Below are 24,997 nucleotides of genomic sequence, written 5' to 3' on the forward strand. Positions count from 1 at the left end.
AAATCCTAATGATGACCTTAACACCGCAATTAAGGAAAATAGCAATAAAAAAGAGAGCATCCCATCCTTCCTCAATTCGAGAACCCGATTTAGTTTTTCGAAAACTAGTAGACAAACTAGAACAAGCGGAAATCACAATGAAACTCGAAGAAACAGAAAATCTGAAATTACAATATGTTAACCGAATTGAAACAAATTCCACAAATATCAACAATATACAGGAATCAGATACAGACCTCGTTGAAAAAATCACTGAAATACTCAATATTTATGAAAAACACCCAAACTTTAAAGGCAAACCATCTTTCAAAAAATGGTGTAATTATTGCCGACGATACGGACATAGTATTTCTGAATGTAGACAAAAACAGCAAGACAATCAAAATAAACCTCAAAAATATAAAGAACCAAATAAATCATTCTATCAATACATGAAAAAAGATCAAAATCTACCGAATAAAAATGTATACAGCAACAACAGTTCAGGAAAACCACTCCCGAACAATACAAATTATACAAGAAATCAATCACCACATAGCTCAAGTTATAGAGGAAGATCGCCAGAACGAAGAAATACACAAACTTCGTCACAAAATCACTACAATAGACCAAATTGTAGAAATAACTACTCCAGATCTAATTCAAACACAACACAATTTGTTTCTAGATCTAATTCCCAATCAAGAAATAGATACTATCCAAACAATCAGTCACGAAACTCATCATATAATAGAAATAGAAACTATTCCAATAATCGAAATAGAAGCTATTCAAACAACCGAAATCAATATTATCCAAACAATCGATCAAGAAATAACTCATATAATAGATCAAACGGTAATTATCAAAATAGATCGCAAAATAATTCACAAAATCGACATTCAAGTTATAATAATCGTTATAGAAATTATTCCCAATCACCACACCGGAATAATAATCATTATAATAATTCTAATAATCGCCACAGAAGCAGTACACCTAAGCATCAAAGACATATTAATCAAGTACAATCTAATCCAGAAACAACATCAGACCCTCCAGGTATTGATGACACAGTAAATGATACGTTACAACTCAATCAAATAAACTGTGGATCATCAGACTCAGAAAGTGATACAGAAAACACTCTCTCCATCAATATGATAGCAGTCGAAAATGACTATGAACCTGTCATATATGAACAACCTTTTTCATCACACATATATGAAAATCAATCAGAACTCCTTCACAATTATTATACTAAACCCATCCATTCCACACCAACAACGCAAGAAACTAATGGAATTAACACTACAAATCAACCCAATGAAAATGACAAAACAAAACGCTTGAATACAAATCACATCTATCAGAATATACAAAAAGAACAACCTAAAGAAAAAATTTGGACAATACCATTTCTCTTAGAAAGTCCAAGAAACAAAGAATTTCAACCACCAGATCTTGAAATTGATTTTCTAATTGATTCAGGAGCAGAATCAAATATAATAAACATTCCCACATGGAATGAAATAAAAACCTTACACCCAAAGCTAACACCTCTTGAAACCTCCAGTAAGTTAGCAACAGCACAAGGATCAACATTAATAAACTACGGAAAATTTCAATTATTTCTTCTCCCCACAAGAACAATAGAGCAAAATAAAATTTTAAATAAACCATTTAAACAAATATTCCATATCACTGATATTAAACACAATATCATTGGAATACCCTTCATCTCTAAATATATACCAACAATCAACATCTTGAACAGTAAAATATTAATCAAAGATAAATATACAAAAACAAAAGACACATCCCTAACATTTTTTCAAAGATTAAACAAACAACCACCATTCTTTTCAAAATTTTACCCAATATATAACCAACAAAGAAAACACTTGAAACCACTATCAGGAAACATCTATAATTTTTCAATCAAACAAGTTCACCAATATGATAAAAAACAAAACAAACAAAAATTTTATATGTCAGATTTTGAATTCAAACCTATTCATAAATTTTTTTAAAATCACAATCTCATCAATAAAATATTTGAAAAACTCGAATTCAGATATTATTTCCTTACATGTATACAACAATACACCTTACCAAGTAACATTACCTTTAGGACTTTTAGGCTATTGCGAAACCAACGCTACAATATCACCAATACACGAAAAAGCATATCGCGTAAATAATATACTCCAATTATTAGATATTTGTCAATCCACAATTCTTAATGAAGAATTATCTATAAATAATAATATAAGTAACGAAAAAAGAAATACGGATTATTTCACAAAAACCCCATATTTCAAACCTACATTCAACATAAGTAACTACACAGAAAATCAACAGAAATTTTTAACAATGTTTAATTTCCAACATTCACAAATAACACAACGAATTTGAAAAATTAGCCAAACAGCTAATTAAATATTCATCAGTCTATGCAACATCCAAATTTGATGTTGGCAAAATCAGCTCATCACTACATCTCCCATTAAAACCAGACGCAGTTTTCAAAAAACAAAGAGCAAGTAAAGTACCAATTCACTTACACGATAAAGTGAACAGATTACTCGACATTTTAGAACAATACAACATTATATCACCAGTAAATAAAGAAGAACAACCAAAAGGCAACACATTTATCAACCCTGTTATCATTCTAGCCAAAGGAGAATCATTAAAAATCGTTCTCGACGCTAGATACCTCAACTCACTCATAGATGAATCAAAGTGCAATTGGCCTATTGAACCAATACAAGTTATTTTAACAAAAATAAACGGAAAATACTTTACAACCGCAGATATGAATAGTGCAAATAATCAAATGCCATTAGATGAACAATCGCGACGCTTAACACAATTTGTTATTGGAAACCAACAATACGAATTCAACCGCTTATTCTATGGAATATCCATAGGACCAGCAGCATTTTCAGCTTTTATGAGCAAAATTTTTAGACCACTAATACTCAAGAAAAACGCAATCACCTATTTAGACGATGTTTTTATGCAATCACAGACAAAAGAAGAAATGTTCAATGTTTTAGAACAATATCACCAAATACTTCAGAACGAAAATCTGAAGGCCGCCCCCGATAAATCACACTTCTTTTTGACAAGAGTTAAATTCTTAGGACATAATATAGAAAGAAAAACAATCACTCCATTGAAATCACGCATTGATGCTATTCAAAAACTCCAACCACCGACAAATAAAAAGAAAATCCAGGAATTCCTTGGAATGTTAAACTTTTTAAGCAAATATGTTTATAAAATGCAGTTATATCTAAGACCATTCTAAAATATACTCAGACAACAAAATAATTTTGAATGGAATACAGAACATCAAGCACGATTTGAAGAAATAAAGAAACTCTTAACTGAACAAATTTCAAACACAATTCCAGATCCCAATCAACCAATTTATGCAATGTGCGATGCTTCGAACTTTGGCATCGGCGCAGCATTATTACAATCTCATAATGGTACAAATAAAATGAACCTTATTTCAGCAAATTCTCGATTATTCACTCAAGCAGAGCTACGACTCTCAACGCTAATGAGAGAATGTACAGCCATAATATATACACTAACAGAATATGAATTTCTGATACTTGGATCAAAACATCCCACAGTTCTATTCACAGACCATAAACCAATCATCTTTCTTTTTACACAAAAGTCTAATCCAAACCACCGAATTTATAGATTTCAACTAATTTTAATGAAATTCCCAAACTTACATATAGTTTGGACCGCAGGAAAAAAACTTGCATTACCAGACACCTTAAGTCGAAATACGCCACCTGAATTACTTACACGTAAAACCACAGTGTAAATACCTAAAAATATAAAATTCTACCTTGCAGAAAATGAAACATCACCCCGATTGGAATGCAAGTATGCAGTAAAAACTGATGTTGAACAATCACAGATAAATAGTTTACAATATTTCCCACTTTATTTAGATTGTCAAAATAATCACTATGAAGTTGATCTACTTGGAACATCAACTTTTAAACCAATCCCATATTCACAATGGATAAAAAATAACACCCAACAAAAAAGAATAAAACAACACCCGCCTAAAAAAGACCTTTTTCCACTAATTGAAAAAGAAAACTTAACTGATAAGATAAACTTATCAGGACCACAAACAAACGATTCAAAATACACAATAAATCAAGTTTTTGACCTCCATGACCCACTTGATACAATACCCTTATCTAAATTAGAAATTGAAAACATTTTTCTCCCCCCAACAGAAACAATTACAATTTCAACATTGAAACAATATCAAAATCTTGACCCGGTAATTAGACAACTAAAATCATGGCACAAATATAAAACTAAACCTATCAAGGCAGATTCAACTATTTTAGGAAACAAAACACTCCTCCGATACTTTCGAAAATTCAATAACACAACAATTAACGAAAATACAGACCTTTTAGAATATAAATTAAATGAATCTACAGTTCCTTGTCTCCCTTTAAGTATGATCCTCATAGCTTTTAATATTTCACATACACAAAATATTAAAGGACACTCTGGATCAGAGAAAACATATTCAAATTTCATACAAAACTTTTATTTCCCAAATGCACCAATTTGGATAAAAGTACTATGCAATGACTGTATAGTATGCCAACTAAATAAACCTTACCCAAATCAAAAACAAATAGCACAAAACAAGATTTTAAAGGACAAAGTTTGTACTTTAACCACCTTATCTCATTTGATACTAAAGGACCAATTTCACCCTCATCCGAAGGAAACTCCTACATTATGGTAATTGTTGACGCATTTATACATTATGTAGCACTTAACCCAGTACCACATTGTAACGCTTATTACGCTTACACAACGCTTTATGAACACTGGATAGCTAAATTTGGACTACCAGAAATTTTAGTTACAGACAACGGTACAGAATTCATAAATAATGAAATCATCACACTATGTCATTTATATAACATCAAACACAAACCACGTACATCTCATGCACCTTGGACAAACGGCTTAGTCGAAGGTATGAACCGTTCATTACAAGAATATCTTAGATGTATCATCAATGGAAATGATACAAGATATACCGAATGGTCAGCAGATGTAAAACTATTTCCCCTAGCATATAATTCACAAATCACGACAACTCTAGGAATTTCACCATATGAGATGGTTTTAACCAATAGCCACGCAAACCAATAATGTTTACAGCAAATTCTCATAAAAACGCACAAGGTTATTGTCAACCAAATAAAGACTCAATTTGTTATAACCTACCTTTACATACACACGATGAAGATCATTTTCATCACCCACAAATTCTTAAATAAGCCTCCGGTACACACACCGAATGGATTTTAAACAGAGATAAAAAACACAATGAAATTTATGAAAAAGTAACAAAAAAGTTGTTACAAAGGCAAAACATTAATGAACAAATAAATTCACGCTTTACACCAGCCTCCGATTTAAAAATTGGAACATTTGTTTTAATACCCAATTTTAATACTCAAAAAGGAATTTCTCAAAAAATTACAACCCCTTCGTAAAGGACCATACCAAATAATTGCAAAATCCACTGATGTCACATATAAAATCACCGACTCAGACAAAAAAGAAATCGTTCAGCACCGAAATAACCTATTACCTTATTATCCAAAAGAAAACGCACTCCGCGAACTAACTCAATTATATTCTTTTACAGGTTTAAAAGTTTTTCAAAATGACCCACATATGAAAAATAAAACAAAGGAACAAAATGATATTCACCTCGAAAATCGAAATACAAAATCAACCACCACAAAAAACAATACAAAAAATCTAGATCAAAATACATCTCAAAAAGAAAGAAAAAATAGAAAAATGATCGAACAAATAATACCCCAAGAGCAAATCGACAAATCAGAACATAGAGAATCATCACGACTTAGAAACCAACCACGTAAAAATTATAAAATATTCATCCCACAATCTAAAATATTAAAGAAAGTAGAATTTCAAAAACAACTTTAGCTTTATACTTCACAGTCTTGAAACCTCTGAAACATTTTGAATTTTCATTTTTCAAAATAACATGCTGACAAACACGCAATGATTCTAGTTCAAATTTAAACCAATAGGATTCATCCAATCCGTCACCTTCTCTAACTTAAACTCAGATCAATTAGACGAACCATATAAAACTCCAGGCATTTCTATAACTATAACTTTACGACCTCCAGGTCAAAAATAAGCAAACCACTCCAACTTGACAACTAAAATAAATATCACCATAATATCATAACCCTCCCTTATCTAATAACCCAAAGATCAACAATATTTCCCCAACTCAGACCTCAAATACCCCCCAAACAAATCTGTTAACTTAGCCTAAAGTAACAAAAATCTCAAAAATACCCCAGATCACTTGACAAATAAAAATAAAGTAAAAGACGACCTCCCGAACATCATAAAAATCGCCCCCAAAACATTCTTTCACAAAACTCAACCCACTTGTCAAAAAACTAATAAATAATCCGACCACACTTGAAAATTGCCCCAAACAACAAAAAATATTCGATCAAGAAGTCATTTCTTAAATGCTCTTCTCTCAAACAGTCACTATAATTATCACAAACCTCAAACAATTTTTTACGATACTTAAACCTTTTATAATATTTCTTTTTGATATCCTTGAATCTTTTGTAATAATCTTAATCATTTTTTGCAATATTTTTTTAATTTTCTATTCTACATTTGAACTAATCTTCCAACTTTCAAAAGCCCTTGATTATATCCACAGGTACGATTCATACAACTTGTCTAAATGATACGAACCATTTTCAGTAGAACTGATATTTTTTTACTATTTGTAATTTTCATAACATTTCTATCATCCCTCATTTTGACCAAATGCAAATGTATAAAGAAAGCAATCATCACATTCGCCCTAGCAACAATCCTCCTAATTCTTTTTTTAGAAGAATACTATAATAAACATAAACTTTTTCACTAAAAGAATAGACCAATCAGCTATCAAAAATTGCTACCCAACAGTCTCAAAGTCAGTCTTCACCGACATCATCCCAAGATAACCCAACAACACCTTCAACTACCCAAAATCCTCAAACATCTACACGAATTTCCTTTCAAGATAACCCATATACTTTTGAAGAACGACACGCACGCTTATCTGAACCACTAGAACCCGTTCAACGGCAAGCACCTTTAAGTGAACCAACATATAACCTATACCCAACACTACCACAAGAACTAAGTAGAATACGAAACCTTAGTCAAAACCAAAACACAACAGAAATAAATAGACAAATTATACATCCTCGACGAAATAGAAATTTTCAAACTCCCCGAGTTCATTTTGAAATACCTCAATCCCCATCACAAAGCACTCCAGAAAACCCCACTGGTATCTTACCAGAAACCCCTACACTTCTTTCACAACGTAGCACCTCAAGCCTACCCTCAGATTACTTAGGTTCAACACCAACATCTGAAAATCCCTTTAATCCACCAAACCAAACATCACGACTACCATATTGGACAACACATTCATTCACACAAGGTGAACCAAATTTAACCAATGACCCAATAGATATTTCTTCAGATACAACATCCTCATCACTACCGGAAACATTATCATTACCATCAACACCATCAATTAGCCAAATTTCACCGACGCCTTTTAACTTAAATTTTCCAAATAATCTCGACGCAAGATATCGAGAACAATCATCAACAAATATTCCTTTAAGACTAGATTGGAATACATTTACAGCACCTCCACCATTATTTGGACAACATTTAGAAAGTAATCGCCTTCACAATTGGGCTCTCAATAGACTACAATATCGACAAGACATTCACGACGATATTCGTGATCACAATATCCAAATACTCCAACAAAACAGTCTAGAATTAAAATTTGAAATCACAGTTAAATTAAATAACATTACTCCACATCCCTACCCATTAAACCCACCAAACATAACAGCTCAATCACTACCACCACCATTTATAACCACTGAAGTAATATATAAATACGACAGATATACCAAAAAGACAATTGGTTACATTACATTTTATAACCCATACTCAGGATTATCATACACATGTATATTCTAAAATTATTAATTTTTCTCCAACTCCTTTTTCTAGTAATCTCAAATCAAAACATAAACCCCTCCCCCCGGACAGGACCCCAAGATTTATTAGTAACACATTACGATTGTGAAGAAAACGAACAAAAAACACTACACAAATATGCAATAAATCAAGTATCACAATGCGAAACAGAACCCCAAGCTATAGAAACTACAAATGTAATAGCAACACTTTATTCAAAAGCCCGAGCAACCACAGTTACAGGATATAAATTCACAGCAACATTTTCCGAAAAGAAAGTACATTGTTCACAAGTCTCAAACGGAAATAAAAACCGACTTGACCATGAATCATTCTACCAGAGTAATATCGAACGACTTTTACACCTAAATCCCGAAGATTGTAAAAACGAGTTACTTAGACTAAATATCACACAAAATAAAAACTCAGATAGAAAGTTAGTATACTTTCAAGTTTTTTCAGACTCTGTACATCAAGCAGAACTTGAAAGATACCAAGGACATATAAAATTAGATGAAAATTACCCATATAACGGCGCACACGGACGATTAACCTATGACATACACGATAAACACTGGATACCGCACATTGGTATAAATAACCCATCAAACTGCAAAGCAGACACAAAAAATAAAGGATACCAAGAGATAATGTTTTTCGATTGGAAAATACAACTCGAAAAAATACAACTCACACGAGATTTATCAGACAATACAATGATCTATCAAGGAATTAGATTACCTTGTAAAAATGATCAAGGTTATTGCGACCCTACAACACGAGCACAAGCAACAATTGTTTGGTTCCCCGAAGACACATGTACAACATTTCAAGTAGCAAAAATACACGCTCGTATGATAAAATTTCACGAAAAATATTTTATACAATCGATACCATATGAACAAGTAAATCCATTACGAAAAATAAGTTCTAATTTCAGAAACATTCAAAATATAGAAAATAAATTAACACGTTTTCAAGTATATCAAGAAACAGAACTTGCATGTAAATATAAAAACCCATTTCACAAAACACAATACTCCGAAATACTAGTTGAATACGAAAAAGGATTCGACATGACCCCTGGAAAAATAAAAGTCGACCCATACGCCACAAGTCATCCTCCAAATGAAGGAACATCATATATACCAGTTCATTTTCAAAAAAGCACAGGTCAACCTGGTGGACATCTAAAACCCCAAGACGCTCAAAGTACACGTTTACAAGAACTATCACTAATGAATAGTACATATTTTGGTAATATCCACTATGATATTCACTTAGATATGAAACTAGACTACACGATTAGCCGAATTTTTCAAGAAATGTCACTCTCCGAATTAGAAACACTACACCAACCCAACTATGCGAATTAGAAAGAACACAAATATTACAATCACTTGCACTAGCAGTATTAAAAATACCCTACGCAGGATATTTACTATCAGGAAATAGATCAAATTTTTTAGACTACGAAGGAAACATTTTATGGTTTTATACCTGTACCAAAAAAGTATCACCACTATACGTTTTTGAAGATAAACGATGCTATAAAAGAATCCCTATCTTTTATAAGAATAAAGTACATTTCGTTGACACACTTTCAGGAAGAACCTATTTCTGGGATACCGCAGTCCCATGTGGATCAGAAAATAGCCACAATGTAGTACAACTAAACCCTGATGAAGATAAATATTACCTTCTCACCCCATATCCCACATTAATGCAATCACTCAAAAAAATTTCACCAGAAAGCATTCGCGCTATCGCTCGAAACCCAAATATCGACTTACAATCAATAGGAATATATTCAAAATCAGATATCCAACATCACATTAGAACACAACAATTCCAAGAATTATTAACACAAATGGACACCATACAAAGACAATCAATTGACCAAAACCTACGCAAACTTGCAGAAACCGCAGGATTTGCAGACATCTATACGCAAGACTATAGCGGATATTTTAAAGACATTAAAGATTATATATATCTAAACGGTGAAAAATACCGTCCTCAAGATATATCACCTATCAATATTTTTAGCTCAAAAAGTTACACTCAAAAATGAAATTCTTGATTTTCTAGGATGGCCCTACTACATCTTAGAAAAATTGACTATTTTATACGCAATGTTTAACTTTATTGGATTTCTTTTCTCACTTTTAAAAGGAATCTACAACACATGTGCTATACACACACAAGTAAACAGACAAGCAAGTGTAGCACGCATACTATTTGCAGGATTTTTTGGAATCTTTTCTACATCAATAAACAAAATTCTTTTACACGCACAAATAAAAGAATACAACACAAAAATAGCAACAAGACAGAACACATACGACGAAGAACATAACAATGTAGACACAACGCCAACAGCACCACAGTTACCACCCCTACCACATAACCATCCACTATCCCTAGTCCCACGAAATTTTCGAAATTTAGCAATAACACATAATCCACATTTTAGACCAACCATATCACAAAGTCCCATCCAACATATAATGACACACCAGTCACAAGATGAAAATACTTATGAACAAATTATAGAACAACCCCATACCACCGCTTTTCAGTCTCAAAATAATAATTTTTTTAGCCCACGATGAGCCGACAACTTGGATCCCTACACCGTTCAAATTCCCACCCAACCAACCTCGCCACTCCAATTACAATAATACCACTTTTTGCTTTCCCGCCACCCGATTTCCCAACCAGTAATGTAACATCAGGCATGAATTCCGATACTAATTCACACATCTCAGTTTTATACTCCACCTCACAACTCAATAACCCGAATATTGAAACCCCCGATGAATTTGCCGACTCTGAACCATCTCCATCCAATAATTTTCACACCAACCCCTCAATTTTTTCCCAACCCCCTTTTCAACCAATACTACCAAATAACCCTGTCCCAACCAATTCTACACCCTCTTATGCTTCCCAAGTCACCCCAACCTACTCTTCACTTCATTCAGACCGATCATCCAATTCTCCAGACACCCCCCAAATCTCCCCAGAACTAGATAATTTTATTACCCTACAACAACAACCCTACCACCTTGACACCCCCACCATAAACCAAATTTCATCCACAATAGATTCATCCAACCCTCCTACTCCTACACCCTCTTCAGTTTATACCGAATCATTAGCACCATCATCCACATCTACTGAATCTTCACTCAGCACTAATAGAGCTTACCGCACTTTTAAAAGAAAGTTCCCCAACCATCCTTTCCCAGCAAAACCAGGAACAGCCCGTGAATATATCAACCATCCAAAACACACTAACACAAAAGAATTTTTAGCTATCACCTTACCCTCATTTCCACAATACACCTTAAACACCCCTCACGACACTAACGAAACACACAGCTTTGTAGACGAACACGTTTTAATGCCTACTCTTCCTTGGACCTCATATTATCATTTTACTAATCCCCTTTGCTTACCTTTATCTAACACTCACATCGATATAGAACGAAATAAGGACATGCTATATCGACTCACTACACCACTAACACCTAGACAATTTACTTACATTGGATATAAAAGGTCACTCAAAACACACACTGCACCCCGAGCTAACGAATATACACTAGAATATTACGATCATAACATCATCAGAACTAACCAAGATCAATTCTTAGACGATGATCGCTTTGCTAACCCACAAATCACCGAAAATTTTTTCATTAAAACACCATATGTATTTACACTAAATATCTTTGATCGCAAGTTTGACCACATCATTTCAGAAGCACTAACAGACACGCAAGCCTACGAAAGTTTTAAAGAGCGCTTCCAAATATTTTCACTTACCTTTCATTTCCTTGCACCACATGAAAGAGATTTGCACTGCTCACACGATATTATGTTGCGCACTAAACAAACTCACACATATACATATTATCGTTTTATCCAAAATCACTTCGACCTACACATTTCCTCCAGACAACCACACCACCGTTTTCAATTCATCAATTCCAAATACACCTCACCATTCTTTCTTAACTTCACATATTGTATTAAAGATACTAACCTTCATGGTATTCTTCGAAATTATGATCCCATAACCCAAATGTATATTTTTTGTCCCATCACCAAGACCTTCAATGCCGAAGAATCCCGACCCTTCCTTATCCCACACGAATTTGTTCAACCTATAGAAATCCCCATATTAGAATTCATCCATAACACTAAATTCAATCACAAATTATATAATCTAATCCAAAACACACCTTATGAGTTTGCAGTTGGCACTGAAGAACTAACCACCATTAAAGCACTTCAATTGCTTTGGCCACTGCTTCAAGCTAAAAATATCATCCGCATCTTAGCTAAATTACTAACAACTTCCGATCTCATCCACGACATCTTCCCCCACGGTTTCTTCCCCGACGACTAACAGGTAAGTATGAATTATACATATTATTCACTAATTAAAATAGAATTAAAAACTAACCATTCTTTATCCATGTCTTCTTTAGATTTTTAGCCTTCATCCAACGATCATCTAAAAATTCACAAAAGAAAAATAAAAATTCGAAAACTTCTTCAAACTGTTTCAAAACTATATTAATTTTTTGCACCAAACATTTAAATAAATATAATACCAATGCAGTAATTTAATTTATAAATTTTTTCCCCACAAGCAGTAAATCTAATTATGATGAAAATTTGTAACTTAATTTTTCCAACAAATAGCAGTAAAATTTGAATCTCTATGTAGTAAATTGATAAAACGAAAATGCAGTACTAACCTTTTGCTATTTCCATTCATTTGCACAAAAATTCTATCCACACTCGCACAGCTCGCCCACGAAGAATTGTTTAAAATAATGAATTTCAGTTTCAAGCTTTCACACTCAACAACTCTAACATAAGATAACACGTTTCAAACTTTCCTTTAACCCGGTTGGAAAGGAATTATATACTAAACAACACTAACCAACGCAGCTTACTAAACACCACAAATCATAGAATAACAGCATGACTAAGAAAAGGAAACCAACGGTACCCAAACCGGATTAACCCAGTTTAAAACTGGATAATTTATTCTTTTGAAGACTATTATAAAGTCTAAGAAAGAAATAATAAAACACAAAAAAGTCGAAAGACAAACCCATACCACAAACAATTTGATTTTTGGAAAAAGGACATAACCATACATAAGAAAAACCACAACAAACCCAACATAAAACGTTGTCACATAACAGGACCTCTCACAAAAACCGCATGCAATCATACTCCCACTCCTGGCCTAACCCACCAGAAGAGGACGTCCTGAGCATGCTCTATAGCCGGCCTGACCCACCGCGCTACATCCACGCTTTGTGACACACACTCCTATTTTTAATAAGAGCTACTCAAGGGTGAGTAACTCTTCAAAATAACTGAACTAAAACAAAAAGCTTTTGTGGAAACAACTAACCAAAATCATAATTAAAAAATATTAAACTAATAAAAGTTTTATAAAATGTAAATTACATCATGCAATACATAGATCAGAATACAACACCAAGGACGAACATCAAAAGACAAAACAACCCCACTACACTCGAAAAAGAATGGCCAACTACAATCGATATGCCGCTCACAATCACAACTCAAAGGATTTAGAGTAAGACTTGACTTCGCAGAAAAGGACTTCATTGAACTAGACCAATGACCACCTCGATGTTCAAGTATACGTACAGATCCGAGTAACCAGGCATCCCCTCCATGCACAATCTCCACGCCATTCCCAGACAAGATCAAACACAAAAGAAGTTCTCTACGAGAAACAGAAAAACCTGACATAGCCAAGCATTCTGAAATCAGATTTGAGTTTGTTGCGAAAGCACAGTCGTTGTCGCAAGAAGACACAACGTTTGATGTCCCTAATTCCAGCATCCTGGAACTTCTCTAGCAAGAGAAAACGGAAAAGAAATATGATGTTCGCCAAATACCAACGTCCATCATCCATCCTTCGAATTGCAGAAAAACTATTCTAAAAAACTCTGTAAAACCCGGATGGGTGGAACCTGATCTAAACTACATTTTATGATTGGATAAATTAGATATTTTACCAATGTAAAATATTTAATATTAACCAATCATGATCCATCTAACTAACAATCCACTTATTTGTAAGTGCTGAAATTACTTGTAATTTCAGCACCAGAGAGATTTGAATTTAACTTAGAGATTAGTTGAACTCTCCCGAGTACTTCAGCAGCCGCAATAAACCAGTATACCCTAGATCTATTGAGCCTAGCAGAGACTAGTTAAACAACCTGAGACTAGATAGTATAAGAGTAAGATTAGGATCGGTATTAGACTAAGAAGTTGCACGAATCTATCCGGCCGAAAATAAGATAGCGTGACGAGCAGACGGTGTACCCTATCCGAAATTACTCTATGAGTTATACACTTCGGTCCTAACTCAGTATCGTGGTCGGAACGTTCTGCCCTACTTATACTACATTCTGCTAAACATGTTTATGTGTGTTTAGGTGGATCAAGAGCAGAGCGTCTGCCCCTACAATGTGTTTCAATGCTTTTTTGGATGCATGGTTTGAAATGGCACTAGAGTGAGTCGAAAATTTTTGAAATTTACAAAAATGTTCAAAATTGGATATTTGCATTGAATTCAGATTATTACTACTTGATTTTTGTGACCAAATTTTTGTATGTCAATTATCACATTCAAACATAGGGTTGATTGATAAATCATATCAAAGTTTAAGGGTTCGTAATTTGATTTATATCATTTACAAAAACCTTTTAAACAAAAAATGTTTTTTTTAATATATTTTCAATTTATACTATTTAAGCGCAAAGGCTGAGTGAACTGGTCACTCGAAAAGAATATTCACTAATAATGAATTTGAATTGAACTCAATTTCGACAAGTTTTTTTCACGGAAAACTGATTTAATCATACACAGCACACAAACTTGGTAAATCCTATATCAGTTCAAATATAAGAGCTTTGAACTGCTGAAGAAAATATTCCCAAAAAACTATCCCTCTAAAGAAAGCTGCGGAGCTTTATATTTGATTACTAAAGAGGGCTAAAATAGTATCATGGTCCGCGGACCCATCTACAGAAAAGAAGCGCAACTTTATTGGTCTTTATTGTTATTCAGTTGTTGTGTGCGAGATCCTACTATCTACAGCAAACTGAACAGTCTGACCAGTCATGGAAGGAGAGTGCTCGGAATAGACGACTCATTTGTCCACTCTCTCGTCATGCCACTGCCCCCATCATTACCCCCTCTACAGGTAGATGACAACTAGTACTTCGAATTTATGGGCTTTTATTTACAAAAAACCAACACATTTGAACTGCTTATGGAAAACTGCAGTTGTGTTTCTGCTTAAAAGTTTTAAAAAAACACTTAAGCTTTTGCTGCAAAAAAAGTCGATAAATTGATTGAAAAATGAAAAAAATGAATGATTTTTATTGTTCCGATTTCCGAAATGTGTTTGTGCTTCGTGTTGTTTTTTGACAAATTTAGATGTTCAAGCTAACAACCTTCTTAGGACGACGTTTTCATTAAAATTTTTGACCTCAAAAAAAATACCAGTGATCATTTTTTCGTAAAATTATGGCGGCTTGAAAATTGCAAGTTTGACTAATTTGGAGCAGTAAATGCGCGATACGTTTCGTTGCATTAACTATTAAGCTGCTTTGGCAATAAACTTCGTGCTGTTTTTGCGTAAGCGACTGTTTAAAATTTCTGTTAACTATTATGCTAGTTTTTTAGTTATTATGATTCTATAATTGCTAAATCGATTATCACTTTGTGTTTTATACCTCGTGAAGATTTTTGTAAAAAACATCTTGGTTTTGGAAGCTTCATCATTTTTTACATCGACCACAACTGCATGGACATTAAAAGGCTGTCGGAATAGTCAGGTCGTCGCCTTGCTGCGAGCTGTCGTTTACTTTCGGTCTTTCTTTTGACCCCCACAAGCCTCTCAACACAAGAAAGGATGCAATTGGCGTCTCATCTCGTATTAATGAGACCAAATTGCTGACCGCATGTTCATTTGTCTCGCCGTTACAAGTGATATCTTACAAAAACGCAAGATATTGCACGTTAATTATAACAATATGGTCAAAAACAAATTTTATCAAACCCTTGCAAAATTACAAAAAACGATTACAGATGAAAACAAATATCTCGTTTGAGTCTAGCAATTTTTGCAGAGGGTATAAAAATTTTTTAATTATAAATCTTCAATTATCCTAATTTGGCCAATTTAGCCTTTTTCTTGTCCCCATTCTGCGCAAAGTGGTCACGTTTATTTTAAAAAATCAAAAAATGACCTAATAAGAAAAAAAAACCCGAGCATTATTATTGAATAGTCGGAAAAAAATGACTGTACCACTAAAAAATTTAAACTAAAACAGCTAATAGGTAAACGAAATTTTTTGTATACCTTTGCTTATAGAAGCTTCACACTTTTCTTGTAGATTTTTTTATTTGTATATTTTGTAGAATTTATCTGAATTGTTCAGAAAAAGTTTATTTACCTATATTGCACATATCTGTTGTGTAGTTGCAAGGTGTTTCTCTGGTTGACCTCCATAGACCAAAAATGCTATTCATACAATTCCATAAATTAAGTCTATGAAAAAATTCTAGTCATGCAACATTTTTTATTTCATACATTTTTCTAAAATAGTGTCCTCGAATTTTCGAAATTTTTTTTGTTTTGGCATAAAGTTTGGTGTATCGTGCCACATAAAAAATAAAAACTTTTTAAAAAAAAAAACGCTAATCATACAGTTTCCATATATAAAAATTGTATGACTAGCACTTTTTTGATGGCAATATCAAAAAATTTTTCAAGAAATTCTGAAATTGCCACAGAATTGTTTTTGGGTTTTTTTAACCGCAAGACGAACTTTGTACTCGAACAAACATTTAGTTTTTTGCTTGCATAAAATTTAGTTTTTTGCTTGCATAACGTAGTCCTGAATATACTAATTTTGGATTTTTCCTTTTTACCTCTCAATTTTTTTAAAAGCGCATAAAACTCCAATTTGTTTTGTATCGCTTGTTTATGTATGCCTTGATTAATGTCTGGCAAGCTAAAAAATCTAATTTTTAAAATGGTCCTCGTTGAAAAATTTTGCCAAAATTTAAAAGTTTTATGAATTCGGTTTATCATTTATGAGCGACACTTTGAAGACATTTCAGGCCGTTTTCAATGCATTGTCATTGCGAGATGGCCAATCTTTGGTTTCTCTACGTTTAAGTAATCAATGTTTTGTCACTTGTGTTCGGTTATGAACACAACCAAAAAAATTTGAGAAATTAAAATGTAAAAAATAAAAAATAAATATTTGGCTCAACCCTGAGTGCTGCACTCAGTCTTGAGTTTCATGAACTTTAATTGATTATATTGTCATTTTATTGATTTTTTACGTTTTGATTTTTTATAATGTTATAAACACAACCAAAAATGTTTTGAGAAATTAAAATGTAAAATGGCAACACGAGGCCAAACAGTGCATTGGATAGGCGTACAATTTTGTGTCTGTATTTTTCTGGATTCCAGGGACAAATCTTCGGACATTTAAATTTTTGTCGGAAGTATCAAAGGAAAGTAAAGAACAAAAGAAGAACAAAGGGAGCGTCCTTGTTGCGGAATCCGCTTGCAATGCACAAAATGCACACTTTTGTTTTGTATCTTGCCTGTTCAATGATTTGATCCAGCTCAGATTGAAATTGAACACCGGCCTCATCTTTGGCATGCCTTTAAACTTAGTTTCTTTTCAAGCGCCCTGGAGAAAATTAACGGGTAATTAGACAACTCTGCCCGCACAGAAGTTTCATGGATGAAAATCGATTATAATGGATTTTTGTTGACCAAAATGTTGTCTATATAATCGATTATCCAGGCAAATTTAGACTACGCAATGGAATTCTAATCTATTTTAACCGTCTATTTTTGAAAATTAAAAATCCCTTGAAACCCATTATAATCGATTATAATACATTTTTGTTTTCAATATAATGGATTTTATTTTGTTCATAAAACTCATGAAATTGAATAATTTTGTAACACTGACTCTAGTTCTTGTAATTATCTGCAAAACTCAAACGAACACGTTCACCCAGGGTCCGCCAATATGTAGTAATTTTGAAGAGGCCAGAATATAGCACTTTTCCAAAAAGTAACCAAAAACGGCATTTTTACAATTTTTTTTCAAGAAGTTCACTACAGCGCTAAAAATTTGGTCAAAAGACAATTTTTTTTAGTTATTTGAGAGTGCTAGGAAGTTCAAATTGGTCGACCTGAAAAAAAATTGACTAAATTTTTGATTTTTTTTCACCGTCGATAAAATTTTCGATATATCCATTATAACCGATTAAAATTGATTGTTTTTCTTTTGATATAATTTTTCGAATTATGATCGATTATATTGGGATTTCATTGCTTAAAAAAATAGTATTCTTTTAATCTATTTTCAGTCAATTATAATCGATTGTTTTTGTAATTTTGTGGAGAATGACAACAAAAATCCAATATAATCGATTATTATCCATGAAACTCCAGTGCATGTGAGAAATCAACAAGTAGCTTTTTTTGATAATGAAAAAGCATTTATGCCTCCAAAACTGCTTATTAGCTACGATTGTGTTTTCTGTTTATCACAACTGATAACTACAGGTTGACTTTCTTGCGAGTTTTGAAAGATCTTTGAACTGTTTCATCTTTGATCTAATCATAGCAATGCCATGACTGATGATTGACTGCAAGTCAGCAGCAAATGGCCGACGATCCTCGACAAACTGAGAAACATTTTTAATCAAAACAAAACGACCTGTCAAAGTACTTCGTCGAAATATTTTGCATGAAATTAGTCGGTATTAATTTTTTGCGGAAAAAGCTACACGGGTTAAAATTGCATTGCAATTCACGATTTAACAATTTTGGTTAAAGGTTTTTATACTTATCAACAATATACTTCGAGATGTCAATTTAGTTATAAGTGTACGCATCGTATATCATTTGTACATCACTTATTGATGCAAGTTCAACTACATCGACCTACAATTTTGAACATATTTAAAAACTTGTCGGTGGAAACCAGGGAAATGCAAACACCAAATTGTGCGCCTAACCAGTGCACAGTTTGGTCTCGTAATATCTTTGGAGATGCTTCAGCGATGAAACAATGTTATTTTTTCTGAAAACAAACCAACAGTGAGACTATAAAAATTTTAAAGTAGCCCGGGTTTAGCTCATATTGAAATCTCGATGTTCATTGCCTCAAAAGCAAATTTTATCGATAAGTTATCGCTAATTTGGCTATATTTCAGCAATGAAACAGCGATAAAAAACCTGTCAACATGAGCAAAAATAGTGACAAAACAGGGGATTGCTCCCGCAACCATCTGCGTTGTTTTCATGTTTGTTACCTCTGCGCCATCTGCACAAATAGTCTAAATTTTTTTGAATTTCTAGCTTTTTCAAAACTTTTTTTGTGCATAATAGTTAAATTTCGTAAAGCCACATTCCAATGGCTTCGTTATTGTAAGGAAAACCCTGGCAAAATTCAGCTGCAATACTAGCAATGAGTAATATAGAGAGAATTTTCAACTAAAAAAGTATTTCTGTTCACAATAAATTTGTTGGAAAAAAAAACTTGTTTTTCTTGAATCTTATCAAATTTTTAATGATCCGAGTATGATAAAGCATAATGGACAATATTGAAAGCAACTGTTTTCAAAGGTTTTTTCTTCAATTTTCCTATTTCAAGGACATTTTTTGCACCACACCTATTTGATTAGTTGGCAAAACAGTTTGATCGGCCGATAGAAATTGATTGCAACTACTCCCTAGAAACTTATCTTTTCTTGGTTCCAAACTTAAGGGTATGAAAAACTAGATTCAACATATGCATTGAGTTTTTTCAACGACGAATGAATATTTTTCAAAGTTGTCTGTGATGTTTATGATTGTTGGCTGATTTTTCTTGCAATATGTAGAAAACGCACCCTATTACAACGTTGTTGTGCCCGTTTTCGTCAGAACAATGTTTATTGCTCTTACTAATGAAAATGGGGAGGAACCCTTATTCGGGCTTAGTTTTTTTCTTTCTTTTTTTTTTTTTTGCCAAGCAAAATCAGGTACTAACAACCGGACTGGGTCGATAGATATGACACATCGAGATTTAAACGTCTTTAAAAACAGTTTTTAAAATTTTTCCGTAGTTTTGAGAAGACGGTTTCAAATTTTCAAGTTTTGGTTCAATATCGAGCGAGCCTGCAGGCTTATTTATGCTTAATGTACCTTGAAAGTTAGTTTCAATAAAAAAAAAATTTTTAAGTTTTCAGCGCTATTGCAGGAAACAAAAATTTCTAAATTTTGAAAACTTTCTGAAAACAAATTTTATAATTCTTTTTTGAAAATTCTTACATAAAAACATGCTGATTTTCTATTTTCTAAAAAAAGTTTCTGCAAAATTTTTTTCCCATTTGTCTATTTTACTATGATTGTTGAATATGCTAACTTTGATTTTTTTGTTCGGATTATTTTATCACACCACGCAGAAAAACGACACTCAGTTTTTAAAAAGTTTTTTCGTGTTTTGTAAGACTTTTGTCGGAACTTTCTGTTAAACTTGCACAAATACCGGCGCTCCTTGTTTTCAATCCCGTTAGGATTGATTTTTAAAATTCAAAAATAATATTTTTCAGGATGACGCGAGTGCGAAACAAATGAAGATGGAGCGGGAGCCATCCACTCTTCTGGATTTGTCCAAGAACAACAACAACAACAACAACAACAACAACAACAACAACAACAACAACAACAACAACAACAACAACAACAACAACAACAACAACAACAACAACAACAACAACAACAACAACAGCAACAAAGAATCAGCAAACAACAGCGACAAGTCAAAACAGCCAGAACCCAATAAAAAGAACAATAATATCGCAGGAAGAGTTAAACGCGAGAAAACAACAGGAAGTATACGCGAACAAAGTATGAGTAAAAAGGGGTCAAATTTGATGAGTGGGGGCCCAATGTTTACTAGAAGCAGCACTCATATCACAGTTCTGGAGTTGGACGAAGATGATGAAGAGAACAATGAAAAAAGCATCACTGGAACCAAAAAGAGTTCAGACAAGTTTGGAAGAGAGGCCACGAATGTGTTACTCGCTGAGTCCATAAAGGCCATGACCAGGCAGCCGTCCATAATGGGCCGAAAACCAGGAACCACACTGTTGGCAAGGAAAAACAACCGAGACGTGAACAACAACGATAGTAATCATAATCGTAGTAGTTCAAGTTATGTTAGTAGTAATAATCTGAGTGGTAGTTATAATAATCTTGACTTGAGTAATGCGCACTATTTGAAACCGACTCAAGTCAGTGAAAGACGAGCTGTTCTGTTGCCGCCCATTGAGCAGAAAACTCAGAGTACTGTTGCGTGGAAGTAAACTTGATCTAAACATTAATCAAACTTGATGAAAATGACAAAAAACCTAATTTAATTGTTTGGGTTTTGGTATAGTTGATATATTAGAATGATTGTTGCTTTTTGGAAAAATGCAGGTTATTCGGAAACTTGAGAATCGCGATTTGGCGCTTTCTTCAAATTGATCTTATTGACCTACCCAAAAACTAATTTTGATAATACAAAAAAGAACAAAAGACGTCTCGGAGAAACTAGTTTGGTCGAACTAAAAAAACTGATTGTTTTTCGAAAAAAGGATGCTTTCTCGCGAAAAAATTCGTTCCGCCATTTGTTGAAAACAAAAACAATCATTCTCATTTTAGATCTCTATTATAGTGACATGAAAATTGAACATTTACATCGACTTTAGAAGTGACGATGAAAGAAGATTTAATTTTTCTATCCAGTTCAAAATTTTTATAGCAAAATGACTGCAAGCGGAGTTCACTTTCAGATTTCAGCGGGAAAGATGAGAAGAAATAAATAAGGAAAGAAGATTCGTTTAAACACTAAATTTAAAAAAGGAACGGAAGTTAAAACTAAGACTGCTCGTATCAGAGCAAAATTCCTTTGTCGAGTCTGGCCGTTAAGAATTGTCAAGTACTGACTTTAGTTTATGTATTTACCTTGTGGCGTTTTGGTGCATCATTAGTGGCTCAAGATTAAGCCTCTGGTTGGTTTAACTTAAAAAAACTGTTATCTCCATTTGCAGTCACAAATTATTCGAAACAATTATCTTGTATCAATTCAACTGCTGTTCAGAAAACAAGGTACATTATAGCCCAAATCAACTATTCTAAACTGATCAATGTTCTCCCAATCTAAAATCCACATTTCGAAAAAAAAATGCGGATTTTGATCGGAGGGAATACAGTTTTTTCGAATTTTGAGCTCGAGGTTATTAAGGTTAAAAGTTTTATTAATGTCCGGATGAGCAACCACTCAATAACAGAAGTTTCATCATTCTTAAGCCGGAGAACTAATTTTTGTCTGGCCTTGTGTTCGTAAAACAACATGCTGAACAATTAGCAGCTATAGGATGAAAATAATTTTACGACTTCATTTTGCAACCCACCCGCATCCAGTTTCAAGCGTTATTAATTGATTATATTACGATTTTAGTACCAGTGTTACTAGAATTGAGAAAAAATCGGTTTTAATCAATTAACAATCAATTATAATCTATCTTTTTCAGATCAAATTATATTTTTTATAATCCGTTACAATCGATTAAAATCGATTATTTATTCGTCCATTTTTCGCTACAAGTAAAATCAATTATAATTGATTAGAATCCGTTATTTTTCTTCAAAATTCTAATTCAATAGTTTTGCACAAAAATCCATCATAATCGTTTATATTTGATTATAATCCCTTTTTTTATCCATTTTGTTTTCGAAGTTGCATCTAAATTGCTTATATTTTATGCTTTTTGTAGACGTTGGCTCCTATGAAAAATGAGAGAATTGTTTTTAAACTTTTCCAATCAATTCAAATTTATAAGGTTTTTTTTTCATTTCTTCCACAAAAGAGTTTTTTTGTGATGCATATTTTAAACTTTTTAACCACCAAAACATCAGCAAACTGATTTAGTTTCATGATTGATTCGGAAGATTTATTTTTCATCTACCGCGGGAGTCCTTCCACTAATATGAAAGAATCTCAATGAAACTTTTGTTTCGAGGTAAAACTTTGTGTTCAGATGAACCAAAGTGTACAAGAGATCTCTTTTTTGACGCAAAAATAAAAACCCATAAGATATAATTCGAATCTAGTTTTGATCTGACAAAATTTTGGCAAAAAAAGCGATTATAATCGATTTAATTCGATTATAATTGATTCTAAGGGATTTTTGTAAGAACTATAATAAATTAAAAATTCACGACTATAATCAATTATAAATTCTTAAAGCATCTAATTTTGGTAATTGTCAAAAAATCATCATATTAATCCGTAATAATCAATTATTTACGCCTAAACTCGGATGCGGGCAATTCTTTATTCTATAAAAAAATTTAAAACTACTTTTGTTCCTCGGGAATTTTTTGTCCCATCAAAACATGCAGCACAGAATCGAAGCTTTTTATGCAAATTTTAGATACCAACCTCGTGTTTTTTGAAATTTTGAAACAAGTTACAATTGCGTTTTTATGTCAATGAAAAAGTTCTGTAGTTCGATCATAGTCAATTTAGCAACCGTGGGATGAATATTGTCGCGCGGCTTTTATATAGTTGTTTTCTTTTTATTTTTAGCGTGCGATTAACTGCAGCTCTTAAGTCAAGTAAAATGGAATGAAACCACCCAAGTTTTTGGAATAAATTGTATTCGGAATAAAAGCCCTCGTTTTGCAGCTAAAAGTGCGTGCAAAATTCAATATAAAAAGTTTACTCGTAACAGGGCACAACCCTAAATGTTTTGTGATTATTCAAACTTTTATGGAGTAATTTAAATTGAAAACATTGATAAAGTTTTTATGTAAAAAAAAACGAAAAACAATTTGAATTTTTTTTTGCAGATTTCTTAGCACAAAAAGTTTGGAGTGACCTTTTATGCATACAGCAAAGTAAAAAGAGACAAAAAAACTTACTGCATTAGTTTTGAAACGATTTTTCAAAACTAAACAAATCTCTGCTCAAGCGTTAATTGCACAAGATATATCGCGCGTTAGTTGTCCCAAAATTGACCAAATTGGAGATCTATCTATAAACCCTCATCACTTTATGAAAAACAGTCTCAGGGGAATTTTTTTATGTTGCAGCTCAAGACAGCAATGCTCTTCGAATGATATGGAATATTTTATCAAAACTTGCGAGTTAAAAAGACGATTCTGAAGAAAAAAAAAACAAACTTAAAATTCAAAAAAGTCGGAACCAGCAAAAAACACCATTTTTTGTTTTTTGATTGAAAGATTATAGAATTTTCAAATTTTTTTTCTCAACGAGGTTATTCAACATTTAATTGGGAACATTTAGTTTCTTTAACAAACTATCTGGTTATGCAAACAAAAAAGTGAAGTTAACTATTTATATTGTTAAACTTATCTCTGGAAACTTGTAAGCTGGACTAAAGTTTTGTGAAATTAACAGTATTGATGAACTTCGCTTTAACTTAGTGCACAACAATTGCTTTTTTGAGTTTTATTTCTTCAAATTCTTGTGGCAACAAAAAAAATACAGAAAGCCTGGTTTGATCTCGATACATCAAAAGTTCATGTGATCGTATTCCAAACAATTCCATTTCGTTTTTGTAAAACGACTAAACAACTTTTGAAGTTTACTAGAAAGCTTATCAAATTTTTTGAATTCAAATATGCCACTAATTGTTTAAATTCAGTGGGAAAAATTCTTTCTTATGAGTTGTAAATAATTATTATACAAA

General features: G+C 32.9%; 2 protein-coding genes across 2 annotated transcripts in view; both read left to right on the forward strand.

Annotated features, from left to right (window-relative positions):
• LOC134852982 (putative uncharacterized protein DDB_G0292292) overlaps nt 1–21,672 on the forward strand; it is a 29,865-nt gene extending 8,193 nt beyond the window's left edge. The window contains exons 3-5 of the mRNA XM_063868884.1: nt 14,637–14,714; nt 15,272–15,407; nt 20,846–21,672. Of these exons, the coding sequence (XP_063724954.1) occupies nt 14,637–14,714; nt 15,272–15,407; nt 20,846–21,601 (970 nt within the window). The 3' untranslated portion in view covers nt 21,602–21,672. The remainder of the gene's footprint in view (nt 1–14,636; nt 14,715–15,271; nt 15,408–20,845) is intronic.
• Nucleotides 1–24,997, forward strand: part of LOC134853395 (uncharacterized) — a 551,043-nt gene that overhangs the window by 151,070 nt on the left and 374,976 nt on the right. The gene's annotated exons all lie outside the window — the stretch shown is intronic.

This window comes from Symsagittifera roscoffensis, chromosome 8 (assembly GCF_963678635.1).
Source record: "Symsagittifera roscoffensis chromosome 8, txSymRosc1.1, whole genome shotgun sequence".
In the NCBI taxonomy this organism is placed as follows: domain Eukaryota; kingdom Metazoa; phylum Xenacoelomorpha; order Acoela; family Convolutidae; genus Symsagittifera; species Symsagittifera roscoffensis.